General features: G+C 37.7%; 1 protein-coding gene across 1 annotated transcript; it reads right to left on the minus strand.

The window, feature by feature from the left end:
* Window positions 1-8,285: 8,285 nt before the first annotated feature.
* Window positions 8,286-14,152, minus strand: LOC136034799 (pseudouridine-5'-phosphatase-like). Its single transcript, XM_065716214.1, has 4 exons — window positions 13,920-14,152; window positions 10,763-10,987; window positions 9,618-9,720; window positions 8,286-8,652 (listed from the first exon to the last, which is right to left on the minus strand). The coding sequence occupies exons 1-4, from the start codon at window positions 14,005-14,007 to the stop codon at window positions 8,343-8,345; spliced, it is 726 nt and encodes a 241-aa protein (XP_065572286.1). The 5' UTR covers window positions 14,008-14,152; the 3' UTR covers window positions 8,286-8,342.
* Between the last annotated feature and the right edge of the window lie 4,230 nt (window positions 14,153-18,382).

Here is an 18,382-nt window from a genome sequence, read left to right on the forward strand (position 1 = left end):
ATCCGACCTTCTAACTATGTAAAAAAAAAATTGCGAAATTTGTGTCGGATTGGCTTGGGAAAAAAGGGCGTGGGGGCTAGTTGCCCTACAATCTCTTTTTACTCTTAAAAAGGGATCTAAAAATTGTAATATCAATTCAAATGAGCCCTCTCCGAAGTTTATTCGAGCATCCCTTCCATAAGAACCAAATGTGCCACCAGAGCATAACTTACACCGCCTGCTGCCAGGCCCTGGGGGGGGGTTGTACCGGAGTTTTTCTTATCTGATCTTTGAACTGTTTTTAACAAAATAGCTATCTCGAAAATTTTATCGCCTGGGTTTGGGGGAAAAGTACTTTGGGGGGGGGGGGCTAGTTGCCATTGGATCTGTTTTGACTCTTGAAAAGTGAACTAGAACTGTCAGTTTCCAAGCAAATGAGCCCTCTCTGTAGTTTATGCGAGCATCCCTTTCATGAGCCCCATGGACATAACTTACAACGTCTCTCCCTGGGCCCTAGGGGGTTATGTCGAAACTGGAGTTTTGTTATCTGACCTTTTAACTATTTTCAAAAAAATGGCAAAATTTGTCTCGGATTGGCTTGGGGAAAAAGGGTGTGGGGGCACGTTGCCCTTCAATCTCTTTTGACTCCTAAAAAGTGAACTAGAAATTTAAATCTCCATTCAAATGAGCCCTCTCTTAAGTTTATTCGAACATCCCTTCCATATGAACTACATGTGTCACCAGGGCATAACTTACAATGCGTGCCCCCAGGCCCCGGGGAAATTTTACCGGAGTTTTTATTATCCGACCTTTGAACTTTTTTTTTAACAAAATAGCCATCTCAAAAATTTATCGCCTGGGCTTGGGGAAAAAGTACGTTGGGGAGGGGGGGATAATTGCAATCGGATCTGTTTTGACTCTTAAAAAGTGAACTAGAACTTTCAGTTTCCAATCGAATGAGCCCACTCTGTCGTTTATACGAGAATCCCTTCCATAACCACCATATATGCCCCAAGGGCATAAATTACAACACCTATCCCCGGGCCCTGAGGGATTCTGTCGACCCCAGAGTTTTGTTATATGACCATAGAACTATATTTAACAAAATGGTTATCTCAAAATTTGTATATGATGCGTTTGAGGAAAAAGGGCATGGAAAGGGGGGGGGGCTAGTTGCCCTCTGATCTCTTTTGATTCTGAAAAAAAGAACTGTAACTTTCAATTTCCAAATAAATGAGTCCTCTTCAAAGTTTATACAAGCATCCCTTCCAGAAGAACCATATGCCCAAATGGATACCACAGTTCTTATCGGATGGGTTTGAGCAATATGCATGGAAGGCGAAGGGGTTTGTTGCCCTTTGTTCTCTTTTGACTCTTAAGAAGTGAACTAGAGCTTTCAATTTCCAGTCAAAAGAGCCCTCTCCGAAGTTTATACGAACATCCCTTCCGTAAGAACCATTTATGCCGCAAGAGCATAACTTACAATGCCTTCCTCCGGACCTTGGGGGATGGCCTCAACTCAGGAGTTTTTTTATCTGACCTTTGAACTATTTCTAACAAAACAGCTATCTCAAATAGTTTGGGGACAAAAGGGCTTGGGGTGCTAGTTGCCCTCTAATCTCTTTTGACTCTTAAATAGTGAACTAGAACTTTCAATTTCAAATCAAAGCCCCCTCTAAAGTTTATACGATAATCTTTCATAAGAACCATATACGCCTCTAGGACATAGCTTAAAACGTTGCACCCCCCCCCTAGGGGGTTGTGTCGACACCGCAGTTTCTGTAATTAAAATTTTTGAACTATTTAAAAAAAATATATTATCTCAGAATTTGTATCGGATGGGTTTCGGGGGAAAGGGCGAGGGAGGCTAATCGTCCTCTGATCGCTTTTGATTCTTAAAAAGTGAACCAGAACTTTCAATTTCATATCAAATGAGTCCTCTGTGAAGCTTTGTACGAGCATCCCTTCCATAAGAACGATATATTCCCCCAGGGCATAACTTAGAACACCTGCCCCCGGGCCCTGGGGGGTTGTGTTGACACTGGAGTTTCGTTATATGATCTTTGAACTATTTTTAACAAAATGGCTGTCTCAAAATTTTGATCCGATGTATTTGGAGAAAGACACATTAGGGGGGCTAGTTGCCCTCCAATCTCTTTTGACTCTCAAAAACTGAATTAGAACTTCCAATTTCCAATCAAATTAGGCCTCTCTGAAATTTGTACGAGCATCCCTTCTATAAGAACCATATACACGTCCAGGGCATAACTTAAATCGCCTACCACCGGGCCCTGGGGGGATTTGTCGACCCTTGAGTTTTTGTTATATGATCTTTGAACTTTTTTTTTATAAAATGGCTATCTAGAAGTGCTTATCAAATGGGTCTGAGGAAATAGGGCGTTGAGGGGGGGGGGCTAGTTTCCCTCCCGTCTCATTTGATTATTAAAAAGTGAACTACAACTTACAATTTCCAATAAAATGAGCCCTTTCTGAAGTTTATACGAGCATCTCTTCCATAAAAACCATATGCGCCCCCATGGCATAACTTAAAACACCTGCCACCGATCCTGGGGTGTTGTGTCAACACTGGAGTTTTGTTATATGATCTTTGAACTATTTTTAACAAAATGGCAATCTCAAAATCTTTATCGAATATATTTGGGGAAAAAGGGGCGTGGTTAGGGGGCTATTTGCCCTACGATCACTTTTGACTCTTAAAAGGGGCACTGGAACTTCTGATTTCCCCTCAAATGAGCACCTTCTTAGGTTTTTGTAATGACACCTTCCATACGAAGTTCTTCTGGGAAAAAAAAAAATATTAGAGCTGTATGGCCTTTAAATTAGGCAACACTAAAGCGTAGCGTTGCCTCTGAAAAGTGAACTAGAACCTTTGATTTCCAATTAAATGAGCAGTCTCTGAAGCTTATACTAGCATCCCTTCCATAAGAACCATGTATGCCCCCAGTGCATGACTTAAAACGCCTGCCCCTGGGCCCAGGGGGGTTGTGTCAACACTGGAGTTTTTTTTTTATCTGATGCTTGCACTACTTTTTGCAAAATGGCTATCTAAACATTTTATTTGATGCATTAGGGAAAAAGGGCTTAGGGGGGGGGGTCTAGTTTCCGTCCGATCTCTTTCGACCCTTAAAAAGGGAACTAGAACTTTTGGTTTTCAAACAAATGAGCCCTCTCTGATGTTTATCTACGCTTCCCCTCCATGAGAACTATATATGCGCCATGGCATAACTTACAACGCCTGCCCCTGGGCCCTGGAAGGTTGTGTTGACACCAGAGTTTTTGTTATCTAGCCTTTTAACTATTTTTGACAAAGTGGCTATCTCAAATTTTATCGGAAGAATTTGAGGAAAAAAGTGGGGGGGAGGGTAGTTGTCCTCAGAACTCTTTTGACTCTTAAAAAGTGAACTAGAACTTTCACTTTCCAAATAAATGAGCCCTCTGTGAGGTTTAAATGAGTATCCCTTTCATAAGAGCCATATATGCCCATGGACAAAGCTTACAACACCTACCCTCGGGCCTTGGGAGGTTGTGTTGACAATTAAGTTTTGTTATCTAGCCTATTAACTATTTTTAACAAAATGGCTATTACAAAATTGTTATCTGATGCATTTGGGGCAAAACGGTGTGGTGGGGGGGGACTGGTTGCCCTAAAATTTCTTTAAATCGTTAAAAAGTGGACTAGAACTTTCACTTTACAAACAAATGAGCCATCTCTGAAGTTTATACGAGCATTCCTTCCACTACAACCAAATACACCCCCAGGAAATAACAACACAATTCCCTGGGGGGGGGGGTTGTATTGTCACTGGAAATTTTGTTATGTGACCTAAACATTATTTTTAACAAAATGACTATCAAAATTTTTATCTGATGAATTCGGGAAGAAAAGGGCGTGGGGTGAGGCTAGCTGTCCTCTTATCGCTTTTGACTCTTAAGTGAACTACAACCTTCAATTTCCAACCAAATAAGCCCACTTTGAGGTTTATATCACCATCCCTTCCATAAGAACCATATGTTCCCAGGGCATAACTTACAACACCTGCCCCCAGGCCTTGGGGCACTTTGTTTTCGTTATCTGAACCTTGATCTATTTGTAACAAAATATTTATCTCAAAAAATTTTTGGGTGTATTTGAGGAAGAAAAGCGTAGTGGGGAGGGGGTAGCTGTCCTCCGATCAGTTTTGACTCTTTAAAGTGAAGTACAACTTTCAATCAAATTAGCCCTTTCTCTGAAGTTTATACGAGCATCCCTCCCATAAGAACTTTATATGCCCCTTGGGTATAACTTAAAAGGCTTGCCCACGGGCCCTGGGGGGTCCTGTCGACACTGAAGATTTTGTTACCTGACCTTTGAACTATTTTCAACATAATGGCTATCTCAAAATTTGTATCTGATTCATTTGGAGGAAAAGGGCATAGGAGGGGGCTAGTTGCCCTCCTATCACTATTGACTGAAAAAGTGAACTGGACGTTTTAATTTCCAATCAAATTAGCCCTTTCTTACTTTTATGCGTGCATCCCTTCCATAGGAACCATATTTGCCCCCAGTAGAGAACTTACAACACCTGCCCTCCGGGCTCTGGGGATTATGTCGACACCGAAGCTTTGTTGTATGATATTTGAACTATTTTTAACAAAATGGCTATGTCAAAATTTTGATCGAACCGATTTGCGGGAAAAAGGGCATTGAGAGGGGCAGTTGGCCTCAGATCTTTTTTGACTATGTAAAGTGAACTAGAACTTTTATTTTACAATCACATGAGCCCTCTCTGAGGTTTATACGAGTATCCCTTCTATAAGTCATATTTGTCCCCAGGTCATAAACTTACAACTCCTTCCCCAGGACTCTGGGGGGTTGTTCTGGAGTTTTGTTATATGATCTTTGAGCTGCTTTTAACACAGTGGCTACCTCAAAATTTTATAGGATGTATTCGGGGAAAAAGGGCCGTGGGGGGGCTAGTCACCCTTGGATCACTTTTGACTCTTAAAAAGGGCACTAGAACTGCCTATTTCCAATCAAATGAGCCCCCTTTGAAGCTATACGACAACCCCTTCATATGAAGTGCCTCTGGGAGAAAAAATAATAATAATGAAACATTGGAGCCGTATGGCCTTTTCAATAGGCAATGCTATAGCGTTGCCTCTGATTTTACACAAGCATATTTCCATCTTTTAAAACTGATTATCAAATTATTGGGATTGCTTGATGTCTACAAACTGAACCTTTTTTGGTCTTAGGCAATATTTTCAGCATTACATTTTACATTCTTATATATTTTAAGCCTACTGTAAAGGTTTAATAGTGTATGACCTACAACAAAACTTAAGATACAAATTTATCAAAGCACATTGTTAAATAAGTCATTCGGAATTTTTTTTTTTAAGAAATTGGCTATCCACCTCCTATGGTTGCAAGAGAGGGTATATAAAAATCACCTTGGTACCGAAAGTTTTAATGGCACTTGGTATTAACCAAGTCATATAGCAATAGCAAATTCTGTCGGTCCCGGTTTTGCTACTTTAGGCACTTCCAGGTAAGCTAGGACGATGAAATTTGGCAGGCGTATCAGGGACCAGACCAGATTAAATTAGAGTCGTTTTCCCGATTTGACCATCTGGGAGGGGGGGAGTGAGGGGCCCGTTAATTCGGAAAAATAGAAAAATAGAAGTATTTTTAACTTACGAACAGTTGACCAGATTTTAATGAAATTTGATGTTTGGAAGGATATTGTGCCTCAGAGCTGTTATTTTAAATCCCGACCGGATCTGGTGACATTCTAGTTAGAAAGGGGAAACCTAAAATCTTGGAAAACACTTAAGAGTGGAGGGATCGTGATGAAACTTGGTGGGAAAAATAAGCACAAGTCCTAGATAGATGATTGACGTAACTGGAACAGATCCGCTCTCTTTGGGGTAGTTGGGGGGGGGGATTAATTCTGAAAAATTAGAAAAAATGAGGTACTTTTAACTTACGAATGGGTGATCAGATGTCAATGAAATTTGATATTTAGAAGGATATCGTGTCTCAAAGCTCTTATTTAAAATCCTGACCGGATCTGGTGACATTGGGGGGATTTTCGGGTGGGGGAACCTAAAATCATGGAAAACGCTTAGATTAGAGGGATCGGGATGAAAATTAGTGGGGAAAATAAGCATAAGTCTTAGATACGTGATTTACATAATTGGAACGGATCCGCTCTACTGGGGGGGGGGGGTAATTCTGAAAAATTAGAAAAAATTATGTATTTTTAGCTTACGAAGGAGTGATCGGATCTTCATGAAACTTCATATTTAGAAGGACCTCAGGACCTCGTAACTCAGATCTTATTTTAAATCTCAACCGGATCCAACGTCATTGCGGGGGGGGGGGCATTGGGGGGGGGGGAATACTTAAAGTGGAGAGATCAGGATGAAGATGGATGGGAAGAAAACCTGTGTAAGATACGTGACCAACATAATCGGACCGGATCTGCTCTCTTTGGTGGATTTGCAGGAGGGGGGGGGGTAATTTTCAAAATTGTGGTATTTGTAACTTACGAAAGGGTGACCAGATCTTAATGAAATTTGATATTTAGATGGATCTTGTGCTTTAAAGCTGTAATTTTAATTTCCGACCAGATCCTGTGACATTGATTGAGGTAACCGTCTGGATTCACTCTTTGGGGGATTTGGGGGAGGGGTCCAATGATTTGGCGAGTTTGGTGTTTCTGGACGTGCTAGGACGATGAAAATTGGTAGGCGTGTCAGGGAGCTGCACAAATTGACTTGAGTCGTTTTCCCAGATTCGACCATCTGGGGGGCTAAAGGGAGGAAAAATTCGAAACAATTAGGTACCTCATTTTTTTTATTTTTCCGAATTAACCGTCCCCCCCCCCCAGATGGTCGAATCGGGGAAACAACTTTTTAATTTAATCTGATCTGGTCCCTCATGCGCCTGCCAAATTTCATCGTCCTAGCTTATCTGGAAGTACTTAAACTAGCAAAACCGGGACAGACAGACCGACAGACAGACAGACATACCGATAAAATTTGCGATCGCTATATGTCTCTTGGTAAGTATCAAGTGCCATAAAAACTCGAGAGGTAAATTCGATTGCCTGTGGCACAGGCAATACCATTAAATGTTGCGTTGCATAATCTTGCTTGAATTATAAATTTATCTGATGAGCTAACTGTTGTAAAACACTGTTGTAGATATTCTCATAGAAAGGAACATGCCGCCAAATAAAATCTAGCTGTTCAAACAGTTAAGTTTTGAAACAACAATTTACGATTTGGTGTGGAAAGCCAATTTTGAGTCAGCAACTGCAGTAGCAGAAAATTTCCATAGTAAACAGTAGTTTTGCTATTTTTATCACCGGAGCACGTGCTGCATTGCACATCCTGACCAATAATAACCTGCTGAATTTAACGATACTTAATTTTTTACTTAGATGTTTAATGTTTTTACTTAGGAGCTTTAGAACCCGAATCTATTTCTTTCAAAAAGCCACCACGCTACCAGGGCTGGGCCAACCAAGCGTGGCTGCTATAAGCTAACAACATACCTAAAGACTTAGAATAGAACTGGGGGTAAAAAACAAACCTCATACTACCCACTAGCCTCATACTACCCACTAGCCTCATACTACCCACTAGCCTCATACTACCCACTAGCCTCATACTACCCACTAGCCTCATACTACCCACTAGCCTCATACTACCCACTAGCCTCATACTACCCACTAGCCTCATACTACCCACTAGCCTCATACTACCCACTAGCCTCATACTACCCACTAGCCTCATACTACCCACTAGCCTCATACTACCCACTAGCCTCATACTTCCCACTAGCCTCATACTTCCCACTAGCCTCATACTTCCCACTAGCCTCATACTTCCCACTAGCCTCATACTTCCCACTAGCCTCATACTACCCACTAGCCTCATACTACCCACTAGCCTCATACTACCCACTAGCCTCATACTACCCACTAGCCTCATACTACCCACTAGCCTCATACTACCCACTAGCCTCATACTACCCACTAGCCTCATACTACCCACTAGCCTCATACTACCCACTAGCCTCATACTACTCACTAGCCTCATACTACCCACTAGCCTCATACTACCCACTAGCCTCATACTACCCACTAGCCTCATACTACCCACTAACCTCATACTACCCACTAACCTCATACTACCCTCATACTGCAATTCTGGTACTTATCCTTGTGGCTAGTTGTCAAATTGCTTTGAATTGGAAACCTAAAAATACCACAGAAAACCAAAAGAGAAAATGATAAATTTTCCAGTTTTAATACGATACGCTTGATATAAAATTGAAAGAAACACAGAAATTAATCGTCAAAAGGTGGCAGACCAAAAAGCTCTGGTTGGAATTCTAACAAGCTTTCGAGGGAGAGAGTGGCTTCACTTCGACTATCCTCGTCCATGCGTGGATCAGGTACCATCACAACTTGCATGCCCGCAGACACTGCAGCTTTCACTCCATTGGGAGCATCTTCAAAAACAAGACACTTCTCTGGGGCAGGTGGATCAGGGAAGCGACTTGCGCATGTTAAGAAAATATCTGGGTGAGGTTTACCTCTCTTCAATTCAGGATCGGAGCTTCCGTAGATGTGATGGTCGAAGAGCTTGAAGAAATCTCTACAACAAGAAAAAATTTAGAGCAAGGAAATAAGATGACCTATTATTTGGTAGTAATATCTTGGACAAAACTTACTTTAAAAGAAGGTTTAACATAGCTATGTCCCGAGTCCCAAACACGCTTACAAACCCTACAAGCCTAGTCGAAAAAAGGAACTATATTTTTTTTTACCAAGAATATTCTTTCAGTAAATATTTACCTTAAAATTTGCCTTGACTAAAGTTGAATGATTTGAGTCAGAAATACGTGGACCGAGTTTTCAAAAATGTCAGAAACATGTAAACCAAAACTCAGAAACAAAATTTCAAAAAGTCCAAACACTACAAAACAAAAGTCGATTAAAGGGTAACTACTTAAATTTTTTTTTTCCACTAAGCTGAGGAAACTAGAATTTCCCTTGGACTAAATAGGAGAAAAAAATGATTTGACGTCAAACACGTGAACCAAATTTTCAAAAATGTCGGCAACGCTATCCGTCTAATGATTACTTCAGATGACGTATGTAAACCAAAATTCAAAATTCAGAAGCATACGAAATTTTCAAAAGTCCAAATACACTTACAAAACTTTCAAGGAGTCGAAAGAAAAGGGAACCACTTTTAAAAGAAGCTGAGGAAACGAGAGGAAAGTCAAAAGTATCAAATAAGCACAAGATAGCCCTCCCACAAATAGACTTGTAATTATTGCACGTAGAAGCTATCCTTTCTTTTGTCTGTAAATTGTCTAGGCTATGAGAATACAGTGAAGAAGACGAGGTTGTTCGGTTTATGACTAGTTGCTTGGTATGCAGTAGCCACGATATAATTTGCCTTTCCGACTAACAAATCCTCCAAATAACAATCATGTGGAGGTACCCGTCGACAGACAACTTCGCAGCTAAACTGACTTCACGGAACTGAGCTAACAGATTTGACTAGTTGAGCATAAGATTATCAGAACAAAAGAAAAATCAGTGAATACTCACCTATGAAAAGTTGACTTCATCCTGAATGTTTCGGCTGCGCTACTTGTCGCAAGTGCAATCGGAATGTTGTGGGCTTTCAAATGACGGATTAATCTCTCAGCGCCTGAGATAGAAATGTATCAATATATATACAAATAATTGCCTTCTAATCAGTACTTGATGTCCTTAAAAAAACAATAGCCAACAAACCAACTGCAGCAAGATGGAGATCTCAAGAGACCTAACCTATTATCCCTCCCCATAGAAAAGAAAATTGTAAAGGTCTACAATTGCGCCTCTTCAGATGGAGATACGCCAGTACAAAAACACGCTAAAGAACTATTATACTAACCATGTACCTTGAAGTCCCCCCTCCAGCTTTTACTCAGTTCCAAAATGATTCTCCCAAAGTAAGGTGACTGCAACCCTAGATTTGGTTTTATGATGGTGCAAAAACAACACCCCCCTGATCAGTCAATATAAAACCAGGAAGAGTAGAACACAAACAATACAATTCAGTTTATAATATGCAGCCTATTAACCAGATCATCGTAGTTTCTTTTCGTTATTATCCACACTTTAAAGATCATTTGAAAATATTCAATATCCGATAATCAAATAAGGTATACTATTGACGGACAAGAAACTCAGTAACAGAACATTCGAGAGGTGCAAAAAATGGAAAAATAAATGATCTAGGGTTATATTTGGGAGCCTCAGGGGGGGGGGGGGGTTAGAAAGAGAAAAAATACAATTCATACTTTTTCGTTGTTATCCACGCTTAAATCAATTGAAAATATTCAATATCCGGCAGATCTCGTAATTTCTGTGCCATCAGATAAGGTATACTTTTGACGAACAAGAAACTCGTAGCAACAAAGAGCATTCGAGAGATGCAAAACAACGGAAAAATGAATAATATAGGGCTATATCTTGCTCTCAGGGGGGATGGGGTGCACTGTCACTAAGCTCTTAATACTGAATGTTAGGCATAACTTTTTGGGGGAGAGGGGTTTAGATTTTTAGAGTGTGATAATTAAAGAAAACAAATTGGATAATTCGAAGAAGTCTGGGCAACCAAGTTCCTGTAGATGTCCCTAGCTCAATTTTCTTCTGATCATTCTAATGCTCTTTCACGAACATCTAGGTATATATTAAATATTTACCTGGCATCATTTCACAATTGGGAAAAAGATTCTCCTGGATGATTCTCGCCTGTGCAGTATATTCCTTGGGTTTCAGAGGAAGGTTGTATTCTTCAATAATCAATTCTGCAAGATCTGGTGCAATTTTGCCCATCTGCTTTTTCTTTACTTCCCAAGAAAGCTCAGTCGGGCCAATATATCGCTCCAAAATAGTTTCGATTGTGCGGGTATAAATTACTTCAGTGTCTGAAAAGAAATATGATACATGCAAAATTAAATCATTGTTTTTTAGTTAATCATTTCTCGTAACCCAAACTATTTCTCAATTTTAATTTTGCTTGCATAATCCAGGTAAATTACCCAAGTGATTAAGAAACAAATAATTTCTTAAGACCACACTGCTTTTCCATTTACGAAAAATTAAGCAAAAAGAAAAAAGAGAACTTCGACAAAGCAGTGAACAAAAAAATATATATAAAAATATACTAACTAAAAAAAATAAAAATATTCCGAATATTTTGGCCCCACGTCCGGGAGTGTCTCAAACGGCAAAAAATTACAAACCACAAAAAAGAAGAAAAAAAGTTTTTTTTAACAAAAACTACGACGAAAAAAAAATAAATAAAATGAAAAACCAAAGCAAATGTTTATAATGAAACTATGGGTTCCTTTCTTCTGCAATAATCAGTGTTGCAAAATGGAATCTTAAAATGTTCAAAATTTTTAAAATGGGAATCTTAAAAGTTAAAACTATATTTACGTGAACAAAACAGAAGGTCACCAAACCCCAGGTCCACCACCCCTAAGGAAGTCCTAATGAATTATACCATATATATATAATTCATATATATATGAATTATATATGCACCCCTAATGAATTATAAATTGAATGGATTTTTCCATTTGCTAGTTTAGCTGCAGTCCGTTGACTTCTCACAGCATTGACCTTACGTTGACTGTCGTTCGCAAGGTTATCACTTGTTTCAGGACAATTGTGTAAATCACTACTCGTTAGTTTTTTAACTGGTCTATTAGAATATTATAAATTAAATTTATCTTAAAATCCCCTTCATCTATTAATACTAATACCCCCCAATTACATGTATCGTATTTATCTTCCAAACATCTCAACTGTTCCAACCCCATACCCTGTAGGGGAGACCGGGGTTATAGATAAGCCCATAGATAATCAATTCCCTGAAACTGATAAGATATACTTTCCCTGAAACTTTCCGATTATTCCAGAGGAGACGCCATGGTTACATTATAAACATTTGCTTTGGTTTTGTCTTAAGTTATTACCATCAGTGCTGGGAGTTTTGTTTATAATAAGTTCTTATTTATTTGTTTTTCATTTTATTTTTTTTCGTGTATTCAATTATCATGTTTTTTTTTTTGGTGTTGGTCTTAAAAAACCATTTTTTTTTCTTTTTTGTATTTTTTTTTTTTCTGTTGAGAAAGGCTCCCGGACGTAATATTTTAATTTTTTTATTTAAAGTGTAGTTCTGCTTTTATATTTTTTGTTCACTGCTATGTCGAAATTGAAACCCGTTTTTTCTTTCTGCTTAATGTTTTGTATATGTGAGTAAGACACATACCCCCACCCCATCCTTGTTTAAAATTTATTTGAATGAGCTGGTGAAATTAACGCTATTAAAAAAATCTGGCATGCAACTAATTCGAGCTCTACTCTGTTGGCTAAAGTAGAAATTTTGCTATAACTATTGTAATATGAAGATTTACCTTTTATATAATAAAACTACTAGTTGTGGCATTTAAGCACGACCAGCGTGATAATCCAACCACCAACGTAATGCAGTCTGCTTTCAGAAGGAATAAAAAAATCAACTAAAAGTAAGGAGCAACATTAGCGTAAAGAGCGAGCTGTTGAGGGAGCTACCCTCCTACTACGCGTAATGATTTCTGCTCATTTTTAAGTTTTAGTTTTGCTCCTTATTTTCAGTTGATTATTTTTTTTACGAATTTCTGATCTGTTTTTTAAATATTGCCAGGAAATCCGGCTCCGCCTCCATGGAACAATTCACCCACACCACGGAAAGATCCCTTTAGACAATTTAATCCCGGTAAAAAAGACAATTTTTACTCTTTACTCTTTACCGGTCTACTCTAAAAATATAACAATCGCTTCTACCGGAAATTCAGATTTAAGCACTTTTCCTCTAAAATGACCTAAATATGGGGTATAAAAAAGGCTAAGAAAACTGGTCTCAAACCCCAAATACCTTAGGTAAAATTCTATTTAATTGACTTCTTGCTATCTCAGAAAGGGTTTAGGTTAGGAAAATGAAACTTTCAGGGATGAATCTACAGACTAAAGTATGCCCCGGGAAGGTATATTGAAGCAACTATCTCTACTCCTTCTCCCTCTAGAGGGCCCTGACCTTTGATGACCTTTAAAAATATGTGTTATAAAAGTGAAACCTTGCAAAATAGATCTACTTAATTAAAGTACAACAAAATTGTTTTCAGCTTCATAACTTTGCTTAATTCCATTTTATAAGGTTTTAAAGAATGCAAATACATTTCCTAAATTTTGAAAAAAAAAACCATTGATATAGCTCAAAATTCTACTCAAATAACAGGAATTGCATTTTCAGAACTAAAGACAGAGAAAAAGCAACTAGTAACTGAAAATTAAGGTAAAATGTTGTTTTTGTCAAAATTTCAATAGATATGGACCTGTCATGTAGGCAAATTTCAGGACCCTCTAGAGGGAGAAGGAGTGGAGGTAAGTACTTCAAAATACCTTCCCGGGACATACTTTAGCATGTAGACCCATCCCTGGAAGTTTCATTTTCCTAATCTAAATCCTTTCTGAGATAGCAAGAAGTCAATTAACTAGAATTTTACCGTAGATTATTATATTTGTAATAGTAAATTTTGTTTATACAAAAGCCAGTAATACTGTTTACTATAAATTAACCAAATTTTGCCTCAAAAGGAGCTCAAAATCTGAATTGTATAATGCAATTTCAATAGCATTTAAGATGTAATCTCAAATTGAAGATTTATTTCTTAAGGAAATATTCTTCGATATGGGAAGAGAACCCCCTCCCATGTTTAACGGAAATTATTCCTTCGCTGTAATGGCCCAAAACAAATTCTGCTTAATTGAAAGACAACCAGTTGCGAACTTAACTTTTGAAAATAAACTTACTAATAAGAAGACCATCCATATCGAAGAGCACATGCGATACAGGCTTGAAAGCATTTCTTTCAATTTGAGATTGCCAGTTGCTTCCCATCTTTGCAATATATACGAGCAATCGAATGTCTTCAAGTATAGAGTGCAGAAGAACAACTGATAATGTTTACCGATTGAACTTCCTTTTTATACCAAATTTCATAATGTACTCGAAACCGAAGGGTGAATGTTTGTACAAACAAAGCAAATTTGCGCAATATCTCCAGGGTGTCAAGGGTGTAAATTTGCAATGGTTTCATAACCTAGAAATGGGGTTGATATTACCATTGGCAATCACAAACTACATGCCTGGATAAAGATAGTAAAAAATGCATACATGAAATTCAGAATTCTATAATACATTTACAGGGCCGTGTCCAGGTGTAGAGAATGGGGTTTACTATCAGGTTTGAACCCCTTCCAAATATTTTCCAAGCTCTTATTGCTTGGATATATATATTGGTCGTAAAATACAGGTAGTGAGCAAAAAGCTAAAAATATTAGGCAAAAAGCTAAAAATATTTCTTGACTCATAAATTGGTCTTAAAATTAAAGTTAAAACCCTTAATCTCCCTTCAAAGAACAAATATTATTTTTTAAACTCGCCCAAACAAAAATTCTTTTAATAGCCCTTCCCCCTCTCCCTGTACAAAATTTTGGGTGCCGCTGACCAAAAGACGTTATTGTAACGTTAAAGTAAAGAATTTGAAAGCAGGCACACGCACAAATGTTGATTCCGGGGAATCCAAGAAATTTTAGAAGCCAAGAATGGGACAGGAGAAGTATTTAAAAAAAAGTAATATCTTGGGTTGGGTCTCACTGGCCCTTCTTGGTAAATGCTTTATTATGGGGTAAAGGTCCATCACCCATTAGCCACTTAGGATATTTCCTTGGGAATTTATTTAATTTGTTATAACTGTTCAGAAAAATTTACTTATACAATTGTATCATCAGTCAGTCACTAACAAGAGTTTTTTTTTTTTGGGGGGGGGGCTGAATAGGAGCATCTCGGGAATCTTTCCAAGACAGTTTTATTTATTTTTTTTGACAATTCCCAGTCCTTTCCAAACAATATTCCTAGAATGGGCTTGTCCTATTTTCACTGGTCCTTTGGAAGACCATTCAATTTGAACTGCATCTATGAAGTTTGACCCTGGGGCATTTTCAGCCAGACACTGGGATAAAAAATAGAAAGAATTGTCCCCCTCCACGATTTGACAAATAATACAAAAGACAAACTAATGTGTTTTATCAGTTATAAAATTACTTGACTCCTGAGATGGTGTCTCAGCTACGTCCCTAGATATGTTTTTGTCGAAAAATCTAATTTGAAGGGCTCTTAAACCAGGGGAGTACTTTTCTTTGAACAAGGGGTGGGAAACTTCCCCCAAGTACCTCCCCCCAGATGAAACTTAGCGTAAAAATGTATTTGTTAAAATCTAGGAGGGGTGGTATTGTCGATGATTTCTTCAATTTTGTTCAATTTTTTCCTGTTTCAGAATCATGCGCTTTTCAAAGACCTAGATAAAACAGTATCAATCAAACTCTAAGCTGTACAATAAAATTTTGGCATCCATTGACAAATGAAAGCCCTACATATTGCCAATTTTTTCTTTATTATTGTTGTGAATAATTTATCTTTCAACTGCAAAAAAACCTTAATAGGGATTAACATTTCCCTGTTCTTACACTTCCAAATCGGTTTTTATTAGCCCAATTTGATAACACCGGGATAATTTGACTAATTTTTGACAGACAATTTTGAAAATGACAATTTTTAGTGCCATTTTTTTTTTTTTTGTTCAGCGCCAACAACTTGTTGGGTCACTGTAGGTCAGAAATTCAGATTTCATTCTGTAAACAATCAATTCCTTAGACAGTCAGCTACTTATAAGCTCATTTTTGCAGCACCTGAGCAAAGACCCATATGGCACAATAAGGGACCATCTTTGAAACTGTTATCAAAAGCTAGCAGGGCCTGGTAAAAAATAACCCGTAGTGCTTATAACATGGGTATTCTTTGACATAAATGTAAAATCGAGTATTCTCTTGAGGTCGTGGTCAATAAAAGGCCACCACCAGGGATTGGTTTTTATTATCTCTATGATTATCTAATGTATCTATTATTATCTAGTGTTAAAATGATTTATTCTGAATTCAAAAATTATGTTAGCTAAATCACATTATCGGTAGTCTCATTGTCAATTGGGCTTAGATACCCATCAAGGACTTAAAAGGGTACAAGACCCCCTTTAGTCTGCTCATTTCTGTTGCTCTAAGTTATGATGCGGGTGAAAATCACTTTGGTGTATACTATGTAAAGTGTATAGGGTTAGCAGGATGTAAAGACCCTATTGGTAGCCTTCGAGCCCTATTTCATTTGCTCCCTGGGGTTCTTCCGTATCAAAGTCTCCATTTTTTTTATAAAAACAAACTTACCTGATTGGCAATGTAGTAGTATCCTACAATTATATATATATATATATATTTGTTACTCTAATCCATCTTTGTTAAAACATTTAATAGATCAGCTCTTTACTACTTCAATACAACCAAGGCGGTGATGTTTCAGCCTTACAAATAGTATTTTTTGTGGAAATGTGGCTTCAAACCTTATTTTGGCCATTTTTGAAGTATTTTTTACTTTGGAGCTTCGTGTGTCTTATAATGTTCCCATAATTAAGTAAATTATGGCCTGTGTGACCAATAATTCATTATGTAATATCCAAAATTTCTTTTTTATTTACTTTAATGCGCAGCAGTGGTACCTATTCACAAAATGTAACGGGGGACAATTTTTTTCCAACTTTTTAAATTAAGCTGAAACTTGTAACGGATCATTTCCTTATTTCTTCAGTACAAACCAAGTCGGTTGTGTTTCAGCCTGACACATAGCAGTTTTTGTGAAAATGTGCCTCCCACCATAATTTGGCCATTTTTGAAGCATGTTTTACTTTGGAGCTTCGTGGGTCTTATAATGTTCACATAATTAAGTAAACTATAACCTATGTTACCAATATTTCATTATATAAAATCCAAAATTTCCTTTTTGTATACTTTAATACAAAACAGTGCCAATTCACAAAATATAACGAAGGAAAATATACTGTAACCAAACATATATTGTAGCTGTAACTGTAACGAAGAAATATACACGAAATGTAACAAGAAAAATATACTTTTTCAAAGTCTAGGAGAAATTAAATAGTTTCTTAGACCAAACGGCCTTACCATTTATGGAATTTAACAAATGAAAACATAGTGAAAAGAAGTATAATATCTTAAACAAAGCAGTGGACAATCCCACTATTAAAAACATTCTAAGACAACACTGGCTGTACATGAGTATGAAACAAAGATTGATAATAATAAATGAAAAAATCAGATAACCCAAAGAACGATGGTATTTGTCAGCCCATGCAGCAGTATGATGCGAAAATAAGCAGATATGAAACAGTTCGTGGTAACGAACTGTAGTAAGGAGGGACCCGGCTCAATAGTAACCGAAACTCTAAAAAACGGAATTTTGATACCAATAGTTACATCAAAAGAATCGCATTTTAATACTGATGTTAAATATATAAGTTTCATCAAGATTAGTCTTACCGATCAAATGTTACGTGCCTGAGAAAATTTGCCTTATTTTAGAAAATAGGGGGAAACCCCCCTCAAAAGTCATAGAATCTTGACAAAAATCACAATATCAGATTCATTGTATCAGAAAACCCTGCTGTAAAAGTTTCAAGCTCCTATCTATAAAAATATTAAATTTTGTATTTTTTGCCAGAAGACAGGTCACGGATGCGTGTTTATTTGTCTGTTTGTTTATTTTTCTTTTCTTTTCTTTTTACCAGGGGTGATCGTATCGACCCAGTAGTCCTAGAATGTTTCGGAAGTGAAACAATCTAGTGCCCTTTTTAAGTGACCGAAAAAATTTGAGGGCACCTAGACCCCTTCCCACGCACATTTTTCCCCAAAGTCACCGAATCAAAGTTTTGAGATAGCCATTCTCTTCAACTTAGTCAAAAACCTAATAAATGTGTCTTTCAGGACGATTTAATCCCCCAAGGTCCCCAGGGGAGGGGCTGCAAGTTACAAACTTTGACCATTGTTTACAAATAGCAATGGTTATTATGAAGTGTACAGACGTTTTCAGGGGGACATTTTCGAGTTAGGGTTGGAGTGGGTTGGGAGAGGGGGTTACGTGGGAGAATATTTCCATTGAGGATTTTATCATGAGGGAAGAGAATTTCCATGAAGGGGGCCAGGATTTTCTAGGACTATTTAAAGAAAACAATGAGAAAATAAATAGATAAAAATTTTCACCTGGAAGTAATGAATAGCATTAGAACTTAAAACGAACATAAGATATTATGTATATAAGGGGGTTCGTCTCCTCCACAATACCTTGCTCTTTACGCTAAAGTATTTTTAGT

The sequence above is a fragment of the Artemia franciscana genome, chromosome 13, assembly GCF_032884065.1.
Source record: "Artemia franciscana chromosome 13, ASM3288406v1, whole genome shotgun sequence".
NCBI lineage: Eukaryota > Metazoa > Arthropoda > Branchiopoda > Anostraca > Artemiidae > Artemia > Artemia franciscana.